Here is a 22086-nt window from a genome sequence, read left to right on the forward strand (position 1 = left end):
AAAAAAACCAATCAAATAAGCCACTTGATGGGCTCCATCCTACTTCGAGGTCCTAGGCCTGTTGAAAAAAACCAGGTTTTCAGGGCCTTGCGAAAGAGAATCAAAGGGGGTAGTGGTGGTGTCAATCTTATCTCCACAGAGAGGATGTTCCACGAAGGGAGCCACCCCAGAGAAGGCCCTTCTTAGTCCTACTAGATGCTAGGAGACCCATAGCATTCCTTGCCTCTCTGCTTGGGTGGGTTGGGTTGATGTGACTGGGAAAAGATGGTCCTTCAAATAACCTGGTCCCAAGTCATGAAAGGCTATAAAGATAACAGCCAGCACCTTAAATTGGACCTGGAAGCAAATTGGAAGCCAATGCAGCTCCCACAGCAGAGGTGACACTTGTGTACCTCCAGGCCTGTGCAAAGCCATACAGCAGGGGTGTCAAACTCATTGAGGGCTGCATCAGGGTTGTGGTTGATCTTGAGAGATGGGGGGCGTGGCAAGGGGGCGTGGCCAGCTGCAGCCACACCCCGAGCTCCATTTTCACTGACAGAGGGCTGCAGGAGGCCATCGCGGCTGAAAACAGAGCCCAGGAGGGCCACGCGCGGCCCTCCCGAGATCCATTTTTTCTGGCAGAGGAACCGCAGGCCGGTCCTTCACAGGCTGGCACATTTTGAACGAACAGAAGCTTTCAGATACGTTTCAAGGGCAGTCCCATGTAGAGTGGTGACGCGCTGTGTAAAGACAAGAGAAAGCTTTCTCTGCCGCCGGCTGAGTTGTACAGAAACCCCGAAGATTAGCAAGTGGCCTCTCTCCTCTTTGCCCTCCACTGTATTTATATTGGAAGTTGTGGGATTAATTAACTAGAATTCTAAAAGACACAGTTCTTTAAGCTGCAGGGAACAGTCTCAAGTGCTATTATTAAGTACAACAATATGAAGTCACAGCTGCCAGTTCTTTAGCTGGTGTTTGCCTTTCATGCGCATCAAATTATTCCCAATAACTTAGGATGCTGTACAGGTAATCTTCGACCAAAAACCATCCGTTTAGTGACCATTCAAAGTTACAGGGGCACTGAACAAAGTCACTTACGGCCGTTGTTCACACTTAAGACTGTTGCAGCATCCCCGTGGTAACATGATCAAATTTTGGCCGTTTGGCAGCTGGCATGGTTGCAGTGTCCTAAGGTCATGTGAGAAGCAAAATTAATGGAGAAGTCAGAGTCACTTAACAACTGTGTTACTAACTTAACAACTGCAGTGATTCGCTTAACAACCGTGGCGAGGAAGGTCATAAAATGGGGCAATGCGCACTTAACTGTCTGAGCAATGGAAATTTTGCGATCAACCGTGGTTGTAATTTTCGGACTACCTTAATATATCAGTATATTTTGCAGATCCATTAGTGTGGTTTTTGGCAGTTGGCAGATGGAGATTTTGTGGCTGTGCAGATTTTTCTAAATGCTGTCCAGGATTTTCCAGTATGATATCCAATGTGCTGATCACCTCTGGGACCATCAAAGCTGATTTATGCCATAATCTTTCAGCTTGGATTTTCAGATCTTGAAAAGTTTCTGATCTTCTCCAATTCAATTCTATGGATCTCCTGGTACTTTCACATCATTTATCCACATTTTCTTCTTTTCAATCACAGTTAAATCTGGTGTGTTCAGAGGTGGTATTCAGCCGGTTCGGACCGGTTCTACTGAACCGGTAGTAATCATTCTGCGCAGTTTGGAGAACCGGCAAATCGCACCACTGGTTGGCTCTGCCCCGTACCACCCCACCCTTGCCTTGGCCATGCGGCCCAGATAATCTCCTTGCCTCGCCTCCCCGCTACGCTTTTCCCTAGCCAGCCAGCAAACGGGGAGTTTAAATCCAGACATCCTAACAATGCAGGGTTGTGAAACCTTGCAACCTTGCAGAGAGAACATAATTTCTCAAAAAAAAAGAGAGGCTTTTTTCGAAAAAGAATATTCCCCGTCCCTTTCTGATCCAGCTGATGTTGTGGGGCCATGCTCAAACCCCCTTCCTTCCTCATTCCTTTCTACAAATGGCACACTCCCCAGCTTAAAAGACCCACAGCGATCAAAACAAAAACAGGGTTTAGGTTTCAGATCATTTCTAAGATCGTGAGATGAGGGTGTATTTTAATTTCCACAAAACTCCGGCTTTTCCACCCAAGCAGGTCGCGAATCCTATGCCAACCCTAATTAAAACGGCCGTGTCACCAGAAGGCGAATCCTTTCACACACACACACCCTCCACAGGGACCGAGTGCTTTAAAAGCTTCCGAGGCTAATAAGTATCTTTGCTGAGATGGATCATAATTGCGCGCCCCTCTGTTGGCCTATCGTTGGCATCGGCTTCCTGCCGCAACCCACCCACCCTCTGCAATCGGGCAGGAAATCTCAGGTTCAGAGGACGTTGTGGATTGCATAATTTCTCCTCTCTCTCTCTCTCTCTCTCTCTCTCTCTCTCTCTCTCTCTCTCTCTCTCTCTCTCTCTCTCTGCTTTTGTTGTGTGTGTGTGTTTCCCCCTTTTCTGGCCAATTTAAAATTTGTCAAAGCCGGTCGTCTTCTGGATCACTACCCTTTGATATTTTGTGCACTCCATTTGGCACAAACAAGCCGCAGGGCTGCGGTTCATGCTGACTCCAGCAGAAGTGAAGAGCGTTCCATTTATCTCGGCTTGCCTGCTGCATAACTTGTTCATTAGCCGGGAGTTCACTGCCTCTGTTAACCCCTGGATGGCGGCTATCATTCCCACCAAATGGCGGTTTTCGTGGCGAGAGAGAGCGCCAGGTCCCCCCCCCCCCAGCTGCTGGTAGAAGGTGGAAGGTTAGGGGTGTGTGTAGGGCTGTGTGCGGAGGGGGAGGGCTGTCTCAGAGCAGGGTTGCGTTTTCATTCAAAACTCCCTTCGGTTGGCCCTGGTGCAGGCAGGTTGGGGAAAATATTGAATAATGTGACACTGAGCTGCTAATTATCAATTTTCGCGTGCCCTAACTGAAATCTTCATTGGTTTTGTGTTTATTACAATGTCACTCAGTCTTGCCATGTGTGGCGCCTCAGCATAAGCAGGAAAGGGGCAACGGCAGGGTGGGGGATCGGCAGTGCCTGGTCTGTAGGCAGGGTAAATCTTTCAAAAGCTGTAGGTAACAGTGGGATATTTGCTTTGCTCAGTTTGTTGGCAGGAGTGAGTTAACCAGAAGCATGTAGGGATGAAAAAAAATGGAGCTAACCTTGAAAAACATACTTGCAAATGTGGACCATATTATCCAGGGACGGGGTGGCTCAGTGGCTAAGACGCTGAGCTTGTCGATTGGAAAGGTCAACAGTTCGGCGGTTTGAATCCCTAGCGCTGCGCAACAGAGTGAGCTCCCATTACTTGTCCCAGTTCTGCCAACCTAGCAGTTCGAAAGCACGTAAAAAATGCAAATAGAAAAATAGGAACTACCTTTGGTGGGAAGATAACAGCGTTCCACGAGCCTTCGGCGTTTAGTCATGCCGGTCACATGACCACAGAGACGTCTTCGGACAGGGCTGGCTCTTTGGCTTAGAAACGGAGAGGAACACCGCCGCCTAGAGTCAGGAACGACTGGCACATAATGTGCGAGGGGAACCTTTACCTTTAACGCTGATCAACACAGATCATACTAACAAAATGTTCCAACAGAACAGGCTTACTCATGGGACTGTGGTGGTGGGCTTGAATTTCCACCAGATTTTCCCTCCGGGGTTCAGTTCAGTGCCTTCCTTTTTTTTTTTTTTGAAACTCCCCCTCCCATTATTTCTTCATTAAAGAAAAATAGATGCTCAGCTAAACTCCAGGACGGCCCAGGTTCCAGATAGCACATTGCATTCCAGATTATTTTCCCTAACAACACCTAGAACAAGGGGAACCTTTTACCTTTATCTTTATCATATTATCCGCTGCATATGGATTAAAGGGTAGAATTGAACAGTTTCCAAACTATTGTATTATTGCCTAAAATGACAAAGGGTTAGTTGTTATCAAGTCTAATGTCAGGCACAAGGAATCTGAAACCAGGGTTGTTCAAATGAGTACAAGTCTATTCCATGCTATCGCTAAACTAGAATCTGAACTACTAACATCCAAGGCAAATTGGCGGGAGAGAAGAGTCAACGGAATTCAAAGTGGGCTGCCACTTAGATCTCTTGTGTGCGAGCACAAACGGATTTCAAAATGATGACGCATTTGACCCCTCCCTCATGCTCAGCCTGGTTATCTCCTACATCTGCTTTTACTCTATAAATGATGGTTTGCAAAGACACTGTATTGAAATATTTTTGTGGAGGGCTTATTTTCGGGGGAGGAACATTTTCAGGGAAGGGCTTATTTTAGAGCATGCTCTCAGAAGCCCGATTGGGGAGGTCTTATTTTTGGGGAAACACGGTATGGACCAGTTGCCCAAACATTTGAATTTTGATCACATGATCATGGGGCTGGTGCAAAGGTTTGTAAGTGTGAAACACGGCCATAAGTTACTGTTTTCAATGCCGTTGTAACTTTGAACGGTCACTAAATGAACTATTGTAAGTCAAGGACTACCTGTACCATTGACTCGGTAGCCAGGAAGAACACTGTTTTCGCACTAATCATAGTGTAATGATATTTTAGTGTCTTAGATTTCTTCACATAGAAAGAAAGGTCAAAGTAACCTTAGTTTCTACTGCATTGGTTCCTGTGTCTTCATTAGCAGGTAAGCAAAGAGGAACAGTTGTCTGAGAGGTCACGGGGAAGGTATCTGTTTTGTTGGCTTCTTCATTTCTTCATTAGAAGAGATGATGGAGAAGGCATTGTTCCTCTGACCTTCTGAAGATCCTTCTAGGACAGGGGTGTCAAACTCGGTTTCCCTGAGGGCCGCATCAAGGTTTGGTTTGACCTCAGGGGAGCATGGCCAGCATGACATAATTTATTGTGCCAGTAAAAATGGGCTCCTATTCACCGTTTTCGGCCACAACGGCCTCCTGCAGCCCTCTGCCAGTGAAAACAGAGCTGTTTTCATTGGGCAGAGCGCTGCAGGAGGCTGCTGTGGCCGAAAATGAGCCTGGAGCAGCTGCATGTGGCCTTCCCAAGCTCCTTTTTCGATGGCAGAGGGCTGCAGGAGGCCGTCGTGACCAAAAACAAAGCCTTAAATGACTGCGTGTGGCCCTCCCAAGCTCCTTTTTCGATGGCAGAGGGCTGCAGGAGGCCGTCACGGCCGAAAACAAAGCCTGGAATGAGTGTATGTGGCCCTCCCAAGCTCCTTTTTCGATGGCAGAGGGCTGCAGGTGGCCATCGCGGCCGAAAACAAAGCCTGGAATGAGTGCGTGTGGCCCTCCCAAGCTCCTTTTTCGATGGCAGAGGGCTGCAGGAGGCCGTCATGACCAAAAACAAAGCCTGAAATGACTGCGTGTGTCCCTCCCAAGCTCCTTTTTCGATGGCAGAGGGCTGCAGGAGGCCGTCACGGCCAAAAACAAAGCCTGGAATGAGTGCGTGTGGCCCTCCCAAGCTCCTTTTTCGATGGCAGAGGGCTGCAGGAGGCCGTCACGGCCGAAAACAAAGCCTGGAATGAGTGCATGTGGCCCTCCCAAGCTCCTTTTTCGATGGCAGAGGGCTGCAGGAGGCCATCGCGGCCAAAAACAAAGCCTGGAATGAGTGCATGTGGCCCTCCCAAGCTCCTTTTTCGATGGCAGAGGGCTGCAGGAGGCCATCGCGGCCGAAAACAAAGCCTGAAATGAGTGCATGTGGCCCTCCCAAGCTCCTTTTTCGATGGCAGAGGGCTGCAGGAGGCCATCGCGGCCGAAAACAAAGCCTGAAATGAGTGCATGTGGCCCTCCCAAGCTCCTTTTTCGATGGCAGAGGGCTGCAGGATGCCGTCACGGCCGAAAACAAAGCCTGAAATGACTGCGTGTGTCCCTCCCAAGCTCCTTTTTCGATGGCAGAGGGCTGCAGGAGGCCGTCACGGCCGAAAACAAAGCCTGGAACAGCTGTGCATGGTTCTCTCAAGCTCAGTTTTTGCTGGCAGAGACCCCGCTGGCCAGTCCCTTGCTGTTTCCAGGGCGGCCCTGCAGGCCAGATCTATATTCCCCACGGGCTGGATGTACGACCTTTCTTGCCAAAGCTGTTAAGTGAATTGCTGCGGTTATTAAGGCACTTAACATGATAGTTAAGTGAATCTGGCCTTCCCGTTGATTTTGCTTGTCAGAAGGTAGCCAAAGTAGATCACATGACCCCGGGACTAAATACAAGCCGTCGCCAAGCGACACAAATTTTGATCACAAGGATGCTGCGATGGTCGTAAGTGCGAAAAAACAGTCATGTCGCTTTTTTTCCGTGTCGCTGTCACTTCGAACAGCCACAAAACGAAATCAGATGCAGTCCCATGATGCCTCACTTCATAACTTAATAATGACCGTACCGCTGAATGAATTAACTGGTCCTTTTTATAGTCCGAAGTAGAGGACCCACCTGTATCCTTAAGGATTAAGAGATTCGTAGGGAGTGGAGAAGCATCTCTTAATAGGGATTTTGAAGGAGAATGTGACTTGTTTGGGGGGAAGAGATCTACAGAGGGATTAAATGGATAGGTCCTCCAAATTATTCCATTGGTAGATGAAGGACGATTTCCTGGTGTGGTTGACCCGAAGAAAGTCAGGAAGAAGCCTTACCCATGCCAGTTTCTATGTTAGGGAAAATAGGAAATATTGTTTAAACCAAGGGTCTCCAACCTTGGCAACTTTAAGGCTTGTGGACTTCAATGCCCAGAGTTCCTCAGCAAACCTTTGCTTGTTTGCGTGGACCAGTTGTTGGCATGCTCTTCGTGAAACAAAGGCTAAAAAACTCTAAAAGAGAGAGAGAGAGAGAGAGACAGAGAGAGAGAGAGAGAGACAGACAGACAGAGACAGACAGAGGCAGAGAGAGAGAGCAGAGAGGCAAAGGCAGAGAGAGAGAGAGAGACAGACAGACAGAGAGACACAGAGACAGAGGCAGAGAGAGAGAGACTGAGATACAGAGAGAGAGAGGCAGAGACACATGCACACGCACACACAGAGGGACAGAGAGAGAGAAAGAAACAGAAAGAGACAGAAACAGAGAGACAGACAGACAGACAGACAGACACACACACGCACGGGGACACAGAGACACAGAGAGAGAGAGAGAGAGAGAGAGACACACACACACACCCACACAGAGACCCAGAGACAGAGAGTGAGACAGAGAGAAAAGAAGAATATTTTTTTTCCCAACAGCTTTTCTTTTCCTTGGCCTGATCCTGCCAAACTTACAACCTAATTTTGCTAAACAACCACCCAGCACATCCTCTGACTCCCAGACAGAAGCGGACAATGTGCATTTCCCTATAATCTACTGAAGCTGCAAATATTTATCTGTGCTTTAATATTTCAGAAAATTGAATTCCTGTGCAATATTTAAGGGTTTGGAGTTTTTTTCTCCCCCTCCCCGGTTTCTGCCCCCTGACAAATACAGGCCTTCTCCATTCTGGCTATTCTAAAGCGCTCGGCTGAACATCAGGCTGCGAAGGAAAAACCGGCTTTCCCCAGTCTTTAATTGTACGCGGGGCTTATGAAATTGATTTGAGAGCTTAGCTTTTTACAATGCCCACTGAATACAAAACATTTCTGACAATCAATCAATGAAGGAATAATCACTCCTTATTCCTCTCTCTCTTCCCCCTCCCTTCCCTATTGTTACTTTCCCCCCTCCTTTCTTGGGGAGGATAAGGTTCAAATGCCAGAAAATCTTTGTGAGACAACCACTTTTAAATTAAGCAGAAAATAGACATTGACACACTTGTTAATCTCACCTGGATCATTTTGGGGGGGGGGGGGAGTAAAAGGCAACCTTCGATACAGGAATGCAGGCTTCCTGAACCAACATCTACTGTCTTGCCGCCCCCCCCCCCCCCCAAAGGAGAATTTTCTCTTAATTTCTTGTTTCTAAACAGCAGCCAAGAAATTGAAAGATGCTTGCTCCTGGGGAGGAAAGCTATGCCAAATCTAGACAGCATACTAAAAAACAGAGACATCCCCCTGCCAACAAAAGGCGTCTAGTCAAGGCTCTGGTTTTCCCAGTTGCAATGGATGGCTGTGAAAGTTGGACCATGAAGAAGGCTGAGTGCCAAAGAATGGAGGCCTTTGAACTCTGGTGCTGGAGAAGACTCCTGCGAGTCCCTTGGACTGCAAGGCCATCCAACCGGTCAGTCCTAGAGGAGATCAACCTTGACTGCTCTTTAGAAGGTTAGATCCTGAAGGGGGAACTCAAATGCTTTGGCCACTTAATGAGAAGGAAGAAAGACTCCCTGGAAAAGTGACTCATGCTGTGGAAAATGGATGGCAAAAAAAGAAGGGGACGGCAGAGAAGGAGGTGGCTGGATGGAGTCACCGAAGTCGTTGCTGTGAGCTTCAATGGACTCCTGGGGATGGTAGAGGACAGGAAGGCCTGGAGGAACGTTGTCCATGGGTTGCAATGGGTCGGACACAACTTCGCAACGAACAACAACAAAATGCCTACAGTTTTTCAGTTGAAACTAACAATAACAAACAGCACCATAGCAAGTTTTAGAAATAGGTTAGTCCTTGACTTACGACATATTGAGTCTGGCAATCATGGCCGTAGGTCATGTGGTGGTAATTGATGTGGTGACTCACTGTAGGGATATAAAGTAGATCACCACATGACTGGATCCAGTTTTAAAACCTTTTTTGGTGCCGTAAACGCGATTCGGTGGCCGAGCTCCTGAAATGGGATCATCACACAATTTGTGGGGATCACTAAGGAACCCATCAGAACTTGAGGACTAACTGCAAATGCTTTTTGCAGGCTGTGTTTTTGAGGCTTTCCCCTTCTTTGTGCCATGGTGTGAAGGGAAGAAAAAACTCAAAAAAATGTGTTTTTGCAAAGAGAGTGATACCTTTGACAACATTTTATTTGTGAATATAAATGTATGCCCACGTGCCTGTGGTTTATCCTTTGTTTCAACAGATACAGGTTTCCCTTTCTTTGTCACAAAACTTTCCTTCGTAATCCCAAAGGTGCTTTTTCAGGAGGCAACTGGACTTGTTTTTTTTTCCCTTGAAGACGTTTCGCTTCTCATCCAAGAAGCTTCTTGGCTTCTGACCGAATGGTGGAGGATGGAAGGATTTATATTCCTTGCAGTCATCTGGTTGCTAGCCCTCTTGCTGAGGGTTGTTGAATAGTCAAAACTAAACAGGTTCCACCCCCATTTGCACTATCCAGGTGTCTCTGAATACAGAGAAACACAGAAAAACCTCCAAGTGGTCTCAGGGACTCTCAGAAAGAGCGCTAATGACCAGAGGACTGCAAGGAACATAAATCCTTCCATTCTCCACCATTTGGTCAGAACTGAAGAAGCTTCTTGGATGGATGGATAGTTTGCAGAGTGAGCGCCTTGCCCCCAACAATCCTCATTTTACTGACCATGGAAGGCTGAGTCAACCTTGAACCGGTCAGGACCAAACTCCTGGCTGTGGGCAGAGGTTGCTTGCAATACTACACTGTAACCACTGTGCTACCACAGCTTCTAGATAGATAGAAGAGAGGGAGAGAGAAGGAGGGAGAGAGAGGGGGAGTGGGAGGGAGGGAGAGGGGAGAGGGAGAATATGCATGCATGCATGCATGATGGATGAATGGATAGATGGATAGGTAGGTAGGTAGGTAGGTAGGTAGGTAGGTAGATAGATAGATAGATAGATAGATAGATAGATAGATAGATAGATAGATAGATAGATAGATAGATAGATAGAGTGTGGGTGGATACATAGATAGATGATAGATGGGTGGATGGATGGGTGGATGGGTGCATAGATGATTGGTAGATGATAGATGGATGGATGCATGCATGTTTGAATGATAGATGGATGGAAGATAGATGGATGGATGGGTGGATGGGTGGATAGATGGGTGGATGGATGGATGGATAGATGGGTGGATAGATGGGTGGATGGTTGCATAGATGATAGACGAATGGATGGATGAATAGATGGATGCATAGATATAGATAGGTGGGTGGGTGGGTGGATGGATGGATGGATGAATAGATGAATGCATAGGTGATATAGATAGATGATAGATGGATGGGCGAGTGAGTGAGTGGGTGGGTGGGTGGGTGGGTGGGTGGGTGGATGGATGGATGGATGGATGGATGGATACATAGATGATATAAATAGATGATAAATGGATGGATGGGTGGATAGGTGGATGAATAGATAGATACATAGATGATATATATACAGTAGATGATAGATGGAGGGAGGGAGGGATGGAAGGAGGGAGGGATGGATAGGTAGGTAGGTAGATGCATAGACAGATGGATGGACAGATAGACAGACATAAAATAATGAAGACAAATACGTATCCCAGGATAATGCTGCAGGATCCAATCTGAGTCGGTCACTGGGGCCAGAGGTTTCGTCTTCTGAGCTTTCGGACTTGTGCTGGAGCCCCTCCCCTACCAGAATATGTGCTCTCACATTCTGGTGAGAGGGAAGTTCCTTGAGGGCGGGCTCCAGCAAGAATCCGAAAATTCAGAGGACTAAACCTCTGGTCCCTGTTTCTGGAATCTTGTTTCTCCACCCCTCTCCAGTTCGTTTTTTTCCCGCCCAAACATCCTCTGCTCTTACACTATCCGCTGCCTTTCCTCCTGGCCTTGGAAATTCAGGTGTCAGGGTTCCAAATAGCATCTAAAAGTGAATCAGAGTCCAAGGCAAATTTATTAAGAGAGCCACGTTGGCACATCTGGGAAAACCTGAATCTGAAAGCTTCCTGGTTTTCCCCACCCAGTTGAAAGTTCAAGATCTTGCCCCCACACCCACCAGTCTATCACACGGTCCAATCTCCCACTGCCATGCTGGCAGCTTCCACCCATCCAGTTCCGGTCAGGTGCAGAGGCGCGAAGACAAAGGATGACCTTGGCTTTCTAGAAAGAATTTTGTTATGGCTACATATCATCTAGGCATAGTAGAATAATAGAAAATGTGGCTGGCCAAAGATCCAAAAGAAAGCTGCAGGCCTGACACCAGGCTTGTTTGAAAAACCTGGCAATCTTCCTTCCTTTGGCAGAAGCTCCCTAGAATTGCACAAATGCGGGTCTGATTATTGTCCTTCTCCCCTTATGCTCTCTCTAGGCCTCTGTGTTGGGAAATAAAGTGGTTCATCTATAGGGTGGAATGGCTTTTGAACAGGAGTTGGGGGGAGGGTTGGGGGACTGGAATTGTCCCTATATACATGCAGTGTCCCAAATAAATAATGCATGCCTGCACCGTCGATAAGCTGCTGAGCTGAGGCTCTTCCCCTCCCATCTCCGTGTCTCTTCCCTGCCTCTCTGCAAGCCCCTGACAAGTATCTTTCCTTTTGATTTTTCAGGCACCCCGGAGTTAAACCCAGCTGAGCGGAAGGATCTGGAGGCCAAGCTGAAGGAGCGGGAAGAATTCCTAATTCCCATTTACCATCAGGTAGCGGTGCAGTTTGCTGACTTGCACGACACGCCCGGCCGGATGCAGGAGAAGGGTGTCATTACCGTAAGTGTCAGGAATGTTTTCCTTACCGAGGCTGTCAGAAAGAGCTTTCGCAGGGCAGGGCTGGGGGAGCTGCTGCTGAGAAGGTCCTCCCAAGCCCAGCCTTTTGAAGGGGAAGGGACACGGGGGGTGGGGAGGTATCTTCCAGCCTGGATGCTGCCGACAACGTGGGGTGAATATTAAAAGTTTGTAAAGGCTAAAAGGGAGGGCCCTAATAGCTCTGAGGGTATCCCCACAGCTCAGGGTGTGAAGGCAGAGCGTCGTCGAAAGGGGGAATTCAGTGAAGTCCTCAGCGGTCCACCTGGATTAAACAGTTGTCCCATTCTGCTTGGTGGTAGGAAGGAGAGGGAGATGAAGAGAGGGAGGGAGGGATTGAAAGAGGGTAGGGAGGAAGAAAAAGGAGGGGGGAGGAGAGGAAGGGGAGGAAAGAATGAACAAACAAAGGGAGGTAGGAGTGGAAGGAAGGAAGGAGGGAAAGAGAAGGAAGGAAAGGAAAGAAGAAAGAAAGAGACAGAAAGAGAAAAAGAGGAGGGGAGGAAAGGAAGAAGGAATGAACTAATGAAGGGAGGGAGGAGTGGGAGGGAGGAAAGAGAAAGAAAAAAGGAAGGAAGGGAAGAAAGAAAGAAGTAATGGAGAGTGGGAGGAAGGAAGAAGGAAGGAAGAAAGGAGAAAGAAAGAAAGGAAAGAAGAAAGAAAGAGAAAAAGATGAGAGGAAAGGAAGAACGAATGAACTAATGAAGGGAGGGAGGAGTGGGAGGAAGAAAAGAGAAAGAAAAAAGGAAGGAAGGAGGGGAGTAAAGAGAAAGAATGAACTAATGGAGGGAGGGAGGAGTGGGAGGAAGGAAGGTAGTAGGAAAAGAGAAAGAAAGAAAGGAAAGAAGAAAGAAAAAGAAAGGGGGAGAAAAAGGAGGAGAAGAAAGGAAGAAAGAATGAACTGAGGGAGGGGTGGGGAAGGATGGATGGATGGATGGATGAAAGATGAGCCCTGCTATGAATTGTAACTGCTAAGCTTTATGCAAATCATGTTTTTCCCCCTCTCCGTGTAATGAAATCTTTGTTCATATATTTTTTATATTTTTTTAATCGTTTGACAAATCAGCTTGTAAGCCAGCATTTTAGCCTACACCAGGGGCCAGCAAACTGCGGCTCCGGAGCCGCATGTGGCCCTTTCCTCCCTCTGTTGCGGCTCCGTCACCGGTTGGCGCCACAATTTTGAGAGGAGCTTCCGGTGGGGAGGGGGGAGAGAAACACAGTGCGCCAGGAGAAGACTCTATGGCAAGGGGAGGGTTCCCCAGTTGTCTCCACAATTGATAGGGCTTTCGGTTACGACAGGTAGAGGAAAAAGTACCTCACCTGTCTAGGAGGAGACTCTATGGTGGGGGAACTGAATTTCCAGTCAGCTCCAGAATTGAACAGGGGGCTTCCGGTTAGGACCTTTGTGTCTCCCGGTGTTTTCTTTTCTGTGGGAAACGGGTCCAAATGGCTCTTTGAGGGTTTAAGTTTGCCACTCCCTAGCCTGCACCATCTATGGCCTATATAGCCACAGCTTTTCCTGACTGGTTCTTTTGCAACAAGCCAGCTTGGGTGTGCTTCCCTCAAACCACCATCTTGGGCAACAGCCGCCTGGTTCTGACACGTCTAATTGAACTGGGAATCGTGTGTTGCTGGTGGCTGCATCCAGGGACACAAATGCTGCTGAGGAAAATGGTTTTACTTCCAAGAAAACATAGCTCTGAATCCTCATTAAGCAGAAATCCTCTAGAAATAGAAACTCAGCTCTTGACAGGGTCAGAATTCGGCTTTTAAAAAAACCTCTCTGCTCCATCTTTTCCCATCACGTGGGGGGAAATGTGGGGGGACTGTGACTTTTTAAAACAACTTTTTTAAAAACCACTCAGTTGAATTCAGGTTGCGGCTCTTCAACGAAGGAAGAAAGGTACCAAGAGGCAAGGGTGACTTCTCAGGGTTTTGTTTGTTTGGTTCGATATAATTTAACTAAAGATCTTTTTTTTTTTAAAAAAAAAAAGGAAATTCAAACTAATATAAAATGAGGAAAAATTAAAAAAAGAAGAAAGAGAAAGCTTAAAAGTGCAAGGAAGCAAAAAAAAAAAGAGAAAAGAGAAAAAATAAACAGAGAAGTAATTTTGGAAAAGTTATAATTACTTTTAATAATTCCACACTTGGAATGCTGCTTTCAGTTTTGGCCGCCACGATGTAGAAAAGATGTGGAGACTCTAGAAAGAGTGCAGAGAAGAGCAACAAAGATGATTAGGGGACTGGAGGCTAAAACATATGAAGAACGGTTGCAGGAACTGGGTATGTCTAGTTTAATGAAAAGAAGGACTAGGGGAGATATGATAGCATTGTTCCAATATCTCAGAGGTTGCCACAAAGAAGAGGGAGTCAAACTATTCTCCACGGCACCTGAGGGTAGAACAAGAAGCAATGGGTGGAAACTAACCAAGGAGAGAAGCAACTTAGAACTGAGGAGAAACGTCCTGACAGTTAGAACAATTAATCAGTGGAACAGAAGTTTCCTCCAGAAGTTGTGAATGCCCCAACATTAAAAAGCAATAAAACCGTAAAAGATAAATATTTCTAAAAACAATAAAAAATATCCCATCTTTATTTTTAATAAACAATTCAAGATGAGAAACGCATCTAATACTCCTTCTTTCTCTCATTTCCCCCACAACAACAACAACAACAACAACCCTGTGAGGCGAGCTGGGGCTGAGAGAGCGTGATTGATCCAAAATCACCCTGTCAGCTTTCAGGATTAAGGTGGGACTAGAACTCACAGTCTCCTGGTTTCTAGCCTGGTGCCTTCTCCCTTAGGCCAAACGGGCTCTCTATATAAAAATGGATTTATTCAAGAGAGGTCCCAAAGGCTCCAATCAAGGTTTCCATGAGAAAATTGGACATCCACTTGTCTGGAATGGTCTGAGGATTCCTGCACTGAGTTGGGGGTAAAACTAGAGCAGCGGTCATCAACCTTGGCAGCTTTAGAATTTGTGGACTTCAACTCCCAGAATTCCTCAGCCAGCAATCTTGGCAACTTTAAGACTTGTAGACTCCACAAGTCTTAAAGTTGCCGAGGTTGGAGACCCCTGAACTAGAGGACCTTAAAGGTCCCTTCCAAACTCATGACGCTATCCCCCTTCTAGGGGGAGTAGTGTCCCTAGGTGTGGGCAACTTTATGACCCATGGACTTCAACTCCCAGAGTTTCTGAGCTAACATGGCTGACTTAGGAATTCTGGGAATTGAAGTCCAGAAGTTGTAAAGTTGCCATAGTTACTCACCCCTGTCCTAGAGTGTGTGTTAAGAAGCCAAAAAAGAAGAGTCTGCACAAGGCCCTGTCACTTTGCATTTCCATAATATCAACTTGAGATAAAATTGTTCATGGCTCAAATAGGACTCACTAACGTGGTTACGAGCAAGTAACCTCCTTCCGCCTCTTTCTCCATCAAACTGTAAGGAGGATAAGGCCGTCCCTCATCATATATGCACAATTGTCCCTGCAACTTAAGAATTCCTGTTTGACAGAAAAATGCACCCTGTAGTAATTTTCTCTCGGGGGTGGAGGGGGGGGAAGCAATTTGGTCTGTGTGTGCCCAGATTTATTTATCGACCCCAAATATTTACATTCGGCCTCTCGAGCCTTCAAGGTGGCCGGGCGATAAGTGAAAACGAATACATGATAAACATCCCATTGTTTTGAAGGGAGATTAGCGCTCGTGTTGAAAAAGGAGCATCCATAATGTAGATTAGAGCAAATCTCGTCATGTTGGAGAGATAACGGGTGGAATGAGTGGGGGCTTCACACACACACACACACACACACACACACACACACACACAAACACACACACACACAAACACACACATACTAGTTCTTCATAATGCTATAAAACCTCCTCTGATCTTGGTTCCTTTGTGTAATGTTACGGAGGTGGCACCTCTATCTTCACCTGCAAAAATTTTTCCCCCCGGCTCTCTTGTGGGTCGAGTGGGACTTGTGGCCTTGGTTCTCCGCCATCATTGTGAACTTCTCTTTCTCTCTCTCTCTCTCTCTCTCTCTGCTGTCCTTCCCATCCTTGTTTGCACCCCAGGATATTCTAGAATGGAAAACCTCCCGTTCGTTCTTCTACTGGAGAATACGGCGCCTTCTTCTGGAGGACTTGGTCAAGAAAAAGATCCACGCAGCAAATCCTGAACTCACTGATGGCCAGATCCAGGCAATGCTGAGACGCTGGTTTGTGGAAGTTGAAGGCACAGTTAAGGTACAGCCCTATATTTGTTTGTTTGTCTGTCTGTCTGTCTGTCTATCATTTATTCATTCATGTGTCTGTCTGTCTCGCTATATCTATCTATTTATCTATATCTATATCATCTATTCATATCTATCTATATCTATCTATCTATCTATGATCTATCATCATCTATTTATCAATTTATACTTATTATCTATCTATATCATCTCCCTCTCTCTCCCTGCCTCTCTCTCTCTCTCTCCCTCCCTCCCTCCCTCCCTCTCTCTCTCTCTCTCTCTCTCTCATCTATCTATGCCTCTTCCTGTGCCGTGGCTATGTGTGTTTGACGTCACACTCCTGGCTATAAAATTAGAGGGAAAAAGCTGCTGAAATCTTCGATCAACCAGAGATCTAAGAAAATATGTGGATTTTTTGTTCGGAGATATAATTGACCTACAAGATTTAAAAAATATATTTCAAAAATAGGAAAACATTGTTTGATTTATTTCAGCAGTCCTGATGCAGCTAATTCTTTCAAGTTCTGGAATTTGGCCTATTCTTGTGCGTAATTTTAGAGCAGGAGGGGGGGTGATTGAATATATTCTCTTCCATTTAGATGGAAGCACAGTTTGGTTTTAACGCCAAAGAGATTTTGGATGTTAGAGGTTGCTAGGAAGAAAACTGGATAAGTATAAGCAAGCCTTATGCGGCAGTGGCTTTGGAAGGAAAATTTTACAGGGAAAAATAATTAAGCTTACTGCAGTATATCCAGAGCTGTCTAGAGAAGGCAGGAAGTAAGCCTCCATAGAAAGATATTCATGTACTTAGCTGAGGGAGACTGGTTCTGTTTGACTTGGTTTTGGTCCTTTATATAGACAAATCCAGTTATTGCCATATCCTATGCCAAAACCCCATAGTTTTAGTGCAATGTCAGACTATACTTAGTCTGATAGTATAGTTTCAGAAATGTTACTACAGACTCATGACTACTCAGCCCATCAGCCAAGCACTGGGGATTACAACCTCTTGATCCTAAGTGATCGTTCCCATGATAGGCTGATCCTGCAGACAAGATTCCCTCCCTACCAAAATGTTGAGAAGAAAAGTCCTGGGTCCCATCCATTCAGTGGAAAAGTAGGATCGGTGATCAGGATCAGGTCTCTCTTGAATCCTGGTCAGGATCCTCAAATCAAAATGAAAACATGGCTCAGTTTTAGCTGGCTCCTTTTATTGATTTACAGGTAGTTCTCGACTTACGGCCATTCATATAATGACCGTTCAGTTACAGCGGCATTGAAAAAAGTGACTTATGACCATATTTTTACATTTATGACTGTTGCACAGTCGCATGTTTAAACCTTGTGTGCAACTGGCACACGTTTTTGATGGTTGCAGCATCCTGCAAATTTCTTACGGAGCATCTAGCAAGCAAAGCCAGTGGGGGAAGCCAGGTTCGCTTAATGACTGCATGATCTACTTAACCTCATTGATTCGCTTAACAGCCATGACAGAAAGGTCATAAAATGGGGCACGACTTACATAACCACCTTGCTTAGCAGCAGGAATTTGGCGTTCAGTTGTGATCATAAGTTGAGGACTACCTGTATGGTACTGTATGTGGCTGATATGTTTTTATGCTTTTAAAAATACCGCCCAGAGTCACACTTGAGAGCAAGATATCTAAATCTGATAAATAAAATAAATACATTTGTTCAGCAAATAAAACTGCATCATTTCCCTTTGGGGCTGTTCCTTAATTTACAGCTCCCATCTGTCCAGTTTTTGGAGAAAGACCAAATAGGCTGTTTTAGCTTTGCTTATAGAAAATGAGCTTCTAAGAGTGACAGCTCCTGTTCAAATTATCTTCCATTGGAATTCTCTCCTGTTGGAATTAAAACTCGCTTTGTGTCTTCTCTATCACATTTTTAAATACCAGTGGCATTTTCCCCACTCTGGTTTTCAACATGCTTGCAGTTAGCAATCGGTTACTCTCCAACTGACCGTCTGGTTTTTGAAGTAGGGGGGAAAATGGAGTTCCAATTGAACTGGAAATGCTGCAGCTTTATATATATATATATCTACGAAAAAACACACACACACACACGTATATGTATGTATATGTATGTATATGTATGTATATGTATATGTATATATATATATATATATATATATATATATATATATATATATATATATATATATATATATATATATATATATATATATATATATATATATATATATATATATATATATATATAATCTAGTTAGCTAATACATTACACCAATCAAGGAGAGTTATCTTAAGCCACAATTAATCTGCTCCCTGGCATATGTTGATAGGGAAGCATCATGCTGTTTCTTAATTAAAGGCAAACGGATTAAAAATGATTAATAAGGGTATTAAATATTCGTCTAAACTAAAGCTTTGGGAATCTTGGGCAAATCCTTGCTTTGCACAGGCCTACAAAGTGGCCGACATTTGCAGCTCTGGCTGGGAGATGGGACAGCCAGCTGCTTCATTGATCATTTATAAAACACCTCGATTTATGCTGGAAGAAAGATGCGTCTGCTGTGTCCAAATAGACAAGTCCCCGAAACATTTAAAAACATGTGGATATGAGCTTTGAGATTTGACTGCTGTGGATTTCATAGGCACCATCTCTATTACTTCACCTTGCTAAATTTTATAAGAAAATAACTAGCCAGGGCAGGGTGTCTGTAAATTCCCTCCCTTTTAGGGGAGACTTTTAATTGTTTTCTGGAAAGAATCCCAAAGCAGACATATGGAAAAGCGATGGAAGTTGAAATCCAAGTCCTGCCATCTTTATAATCTTATGTTTTACCATATTGATGGCATTTTAATTTTTTTTAAGCATAAAGGTGCTGCTTGCATCCTTGGGGCCAAGAATGCAGTTGTTGTTAGTTGCGAAGTCATGTCCGACCCATCGCGACCCCATGGACAATGTTCCTCCAGGCCTTCCTGTCCTCTACCATCCTCTGGAGCCCATTTAAGCTCACGCCTACTGCTTCGGTGACTCTATCCAGCCATCTCATTCTCTGTCGTCCCCTTCTTCTTCTTTTGCCCTCCATCTTTCCCAGTATGAGGCTCGTCTCCAGTGGATCCTTCCTTCTCATTAGGTGGCCAAAGTATTTGAGTTTCCTCTTCAGGATCTGGCCTTCTAAAGAGCAGTCAGGGTGGATCTCCTCTAGGACTGACCGGTTGGATGGCCTTGCAGTCCAAGGGACTCGCAGGAGTCTTCTCCAGCACCAGAGTTCAAAGGCCTCCATTCTTTGGCGCTCAGCCTTTCTTATGGCCCAACTTTCACAGCCATCCATTGCAACTGGGAAAACCAGAGCCTTGACTATACACACTTGTTGTATACACACTTGTTGTACAACATTCTGTTGGCAGGGTGAATGCTGTAGATTCCCCCAAAATATAGCACTGTGAAAAATGGTGTATCCTGTCAACTAATATTCGGCTATCCCTTATTTATTTCTATTATATTATAGAATATCATATTCTATAAATTATATTATAGAATGTTCTATTCTGTTTTATAAAATATTAAAATATTTCTATTTCAATATCTCCAAAGGATCAAATTTTTGTAGTACAAGAGTTTCTGTAAAGGTGAACCATTCGATCATGGAGATCCAAATATAGTTAACATAAAATGCTGTACACTTTGTATTATATTTCAAATATTTTAACAGAATAATAGAATAACAGTGTTGGAAGGGCCCTTGGAGGTCTTCTAGTCCAACCCCCTGCTCAGGCAGGAAGCCTTATACCATCTCTAAGAAATAGTTGTCCAATCTTGCCATTAAAACTTCCAGTGTTGGAGCATTCACAACTTCTGGAGGCAAATCTGGTTAATTGTTCTCACTGTCAGGCAATTTCTCCTTAGTTCTAGGTTGCTTCTCTCCTTGATTAGTTTCCACCCATTGCTTCTTGTTCTACACTCAGGTGCTTTGGAGAATAGGTTGACTTGCCCATCTCTATCTACCGGGCTTCCTCTCAGTTATTTATTTCGATTTAATAAATCCCATCCAAACAGAAAAGCAAGACAGCATCTCCTCCTAACATGGTCTTCCATGCCTACCTTCCTGATACCCTTTTCCCCCCTCCTCAAAAAAAAAGTCTCACTTGACCTCCATTGGTAGAAAAGCTGTAACTAACAGACATAAATAGAGTTTGAAGGGATCTTGTAGGTCATCTAGTCCAACCTACCGCTCAAGCAGGAGACCCTACACCATTTCTGACAAATGGCAGTCCAGTCTCTTCTTGAAAGCCTCCAGTGATGGAGTTCCCACAACTAAAGAGGACGAACAGATTGCCATGCTTACACATCCGGGTTGTCCTTATTCATTTATTTATTATTTGTCTGCATATCAAACTTCTTAACTGCCCTTCTGCCTTGTAGAGTTATGGGAAAAATGGAAGGAGGAAGGAGTACAGGTAGTCCTCGACTTAACAACGGTTCAGTTAGTGACTGTTCAAAGATACAACCGTACTGAAAAAAGTGACTTAGGACCATTTTTCACACAAACATTGCAGCACCCACACACACACACGGGTCATGTGATCAGAATTCGAACCCTAGGCATCCGACTCCTATTGGTGATGGTTGCAGTGTCCCGGGTGTCCCACCTGATCCCCATTGAGATCTTGTGAGCAGCAAAATCAATGGGGAAGCCAGATTCAACATCAGTTTTAATAACAACTGCAGTGATTCACTTAATGACTGTGGCCAGAAAGGTCATAAAATGGAGCAAAATTCACTTAACAATGGTCTCGCTCAGCAACATAAATTTTGGAACTCCATTGTGGTCATACGTTGAGGACTATCTATATTAGATGTGTCAGCCCCCTTGAGTTCCTTGTAAAAATAATAAAGGCAGGTTATAAAAGTCACCTCGTGGTGAGATCGGCAGCAAACAAATTTTAAAAATAAATTTAAAACATAGCAATAGCACTTAGACTTCTATCCAGCTTCATTGTTCATTTACAGCCCCCTCTAAGTGGTCTACAGAGACAGCCACTTGCCCCCAACAATCTGGGTCCTCATTTTATCGACCTCGGAAGGATGGAAGGCTGAGTCAACCTTGAGCCAATCAGGGATCAAACCAAATAAAAACAATTGCTGTCATTTGAATTTTGAAATCTGCTTTCTTTTTAAAAACTAAATTCAAACATGGGAATCCAGCTAAAGTCAACTGATCCCTGCCTTATTTATTTCTCCCTTTTGCCGGACAGTTTTTGCGTTATATGCCGCAGAGTGCCAAGCCGAAGGGTCAGCCTTAAAGGGCCGGCAGATGTTTCCAGCTGGGGAAACGCCCGCCCTCCTCCTTCACCAGACGGGACAACTGGCGGCTATTAAATCATGATGGGAAATTCATTGTCATTCTGACTTGGACTTCATTAGCAATATAACAGAGAAGGATAGTGCACCTTTAAATGATGAGCTTTGGTGTTTAATTACCCAAATAAAATGACATAAATATGAATGAGCGCTAATGGTGGTACTTGGGGATTTTTTTCCCCCTGGAAACCATTAACGATTCTTAAATGATTTGTAAAGAAAATGAAAGGCGAAGAGAAGCAGTGAGATGGCTATTAGGGTTCAAACATACTCCTGAATTATTACATAGTCAACTACCTAGCAAATACAGAGAACTAAATGATCTTGATCTTGCTATCTTCTGACATTCCCCCCTCCCTTCCTTCTAAATTTACTGCTAGAGTCATTTCACCCCATGGCACGCGGCATTTTGATCTCACATCTCATCTTCATTAATTCAGAAACGGGAATTGGGAGGAGGTTTGGAATCGGTACACATAAGAAAGACAGAAGATTTCGGTTTTGCAAAAATGGCTAAAGTTGTTTTTATTCCCGTTAGAGCTAATTGTCCATGAGGACTAGCAACACACATGCTGAAAGCAGGGCCACCTGCCTAGGCCCATTGTTTTTTTAAAAAAGGGGCCTTCAAACAGGCCCTGGGTTAGAATGGGGGATAGATCCCTTTTCGGATGTTGTTGTTGTATTGTGGATTATTTCATCCAGGTAAAGGTAAAGGTTCCCCTCGCACATACATGCTAGCCGTTCCCTACTCTAGGGGGCGGTGCTCATCTCTGTTTCCAAGCCGAAGAGCCAGCACTGTCCAAAGATGTCTCTGTGGTTATGTGGCCGGCATGAAGGCGCACAGAACTCTGTTACCTTCCCACCACATTTTTTTCCTATTTTTTCTATTTGCATTTTTAATGTTCTTTCGAACTGCTA

At 45.0% G+C, this 22086-nt stretch overlaps 1 protein-coding gene across 4 annotated transcripts in view; it reads left to right on the forward strand.

The window, feature by feature from the left end:
• The window catches only part of ACACA (acetyl-CoA carboxylase alpha), a 298570-nt gene that overhangs the window by 271805 nt on the left and 4679 nt on the right, over positions 1 to 22086 (forward strand). For all 4 annotated transcript variants that reach the window (XM_081945356.1, XM_081945358.1, XM_081945357.1 and 1 more), the window contains 2 exons: positions 11394 to 11548; positions 15659 to 15829. In XM_081945356.1, the coding sequence (XP_081801482.1) occupies positions 11394 to 11548; positions 15659 to 15829 (326 nt within the window). The remainder of the gene's footprint in view (positions 1 to 11393; positions 11549 to 15658; positions 15830 to 22086) is intronic.

The sequence above is a fragment of the Natrix helvetica genome, assembly GCF_964273705.1.
Source record: "Natrix helvetica genome assembly, chromosome: 2".
Lineage (NCBI taxonomy): Eukaryota > Metazoa > Chordata > Lepidosauria > Squamata > Natricidae > Natrix > Natrix helvetica.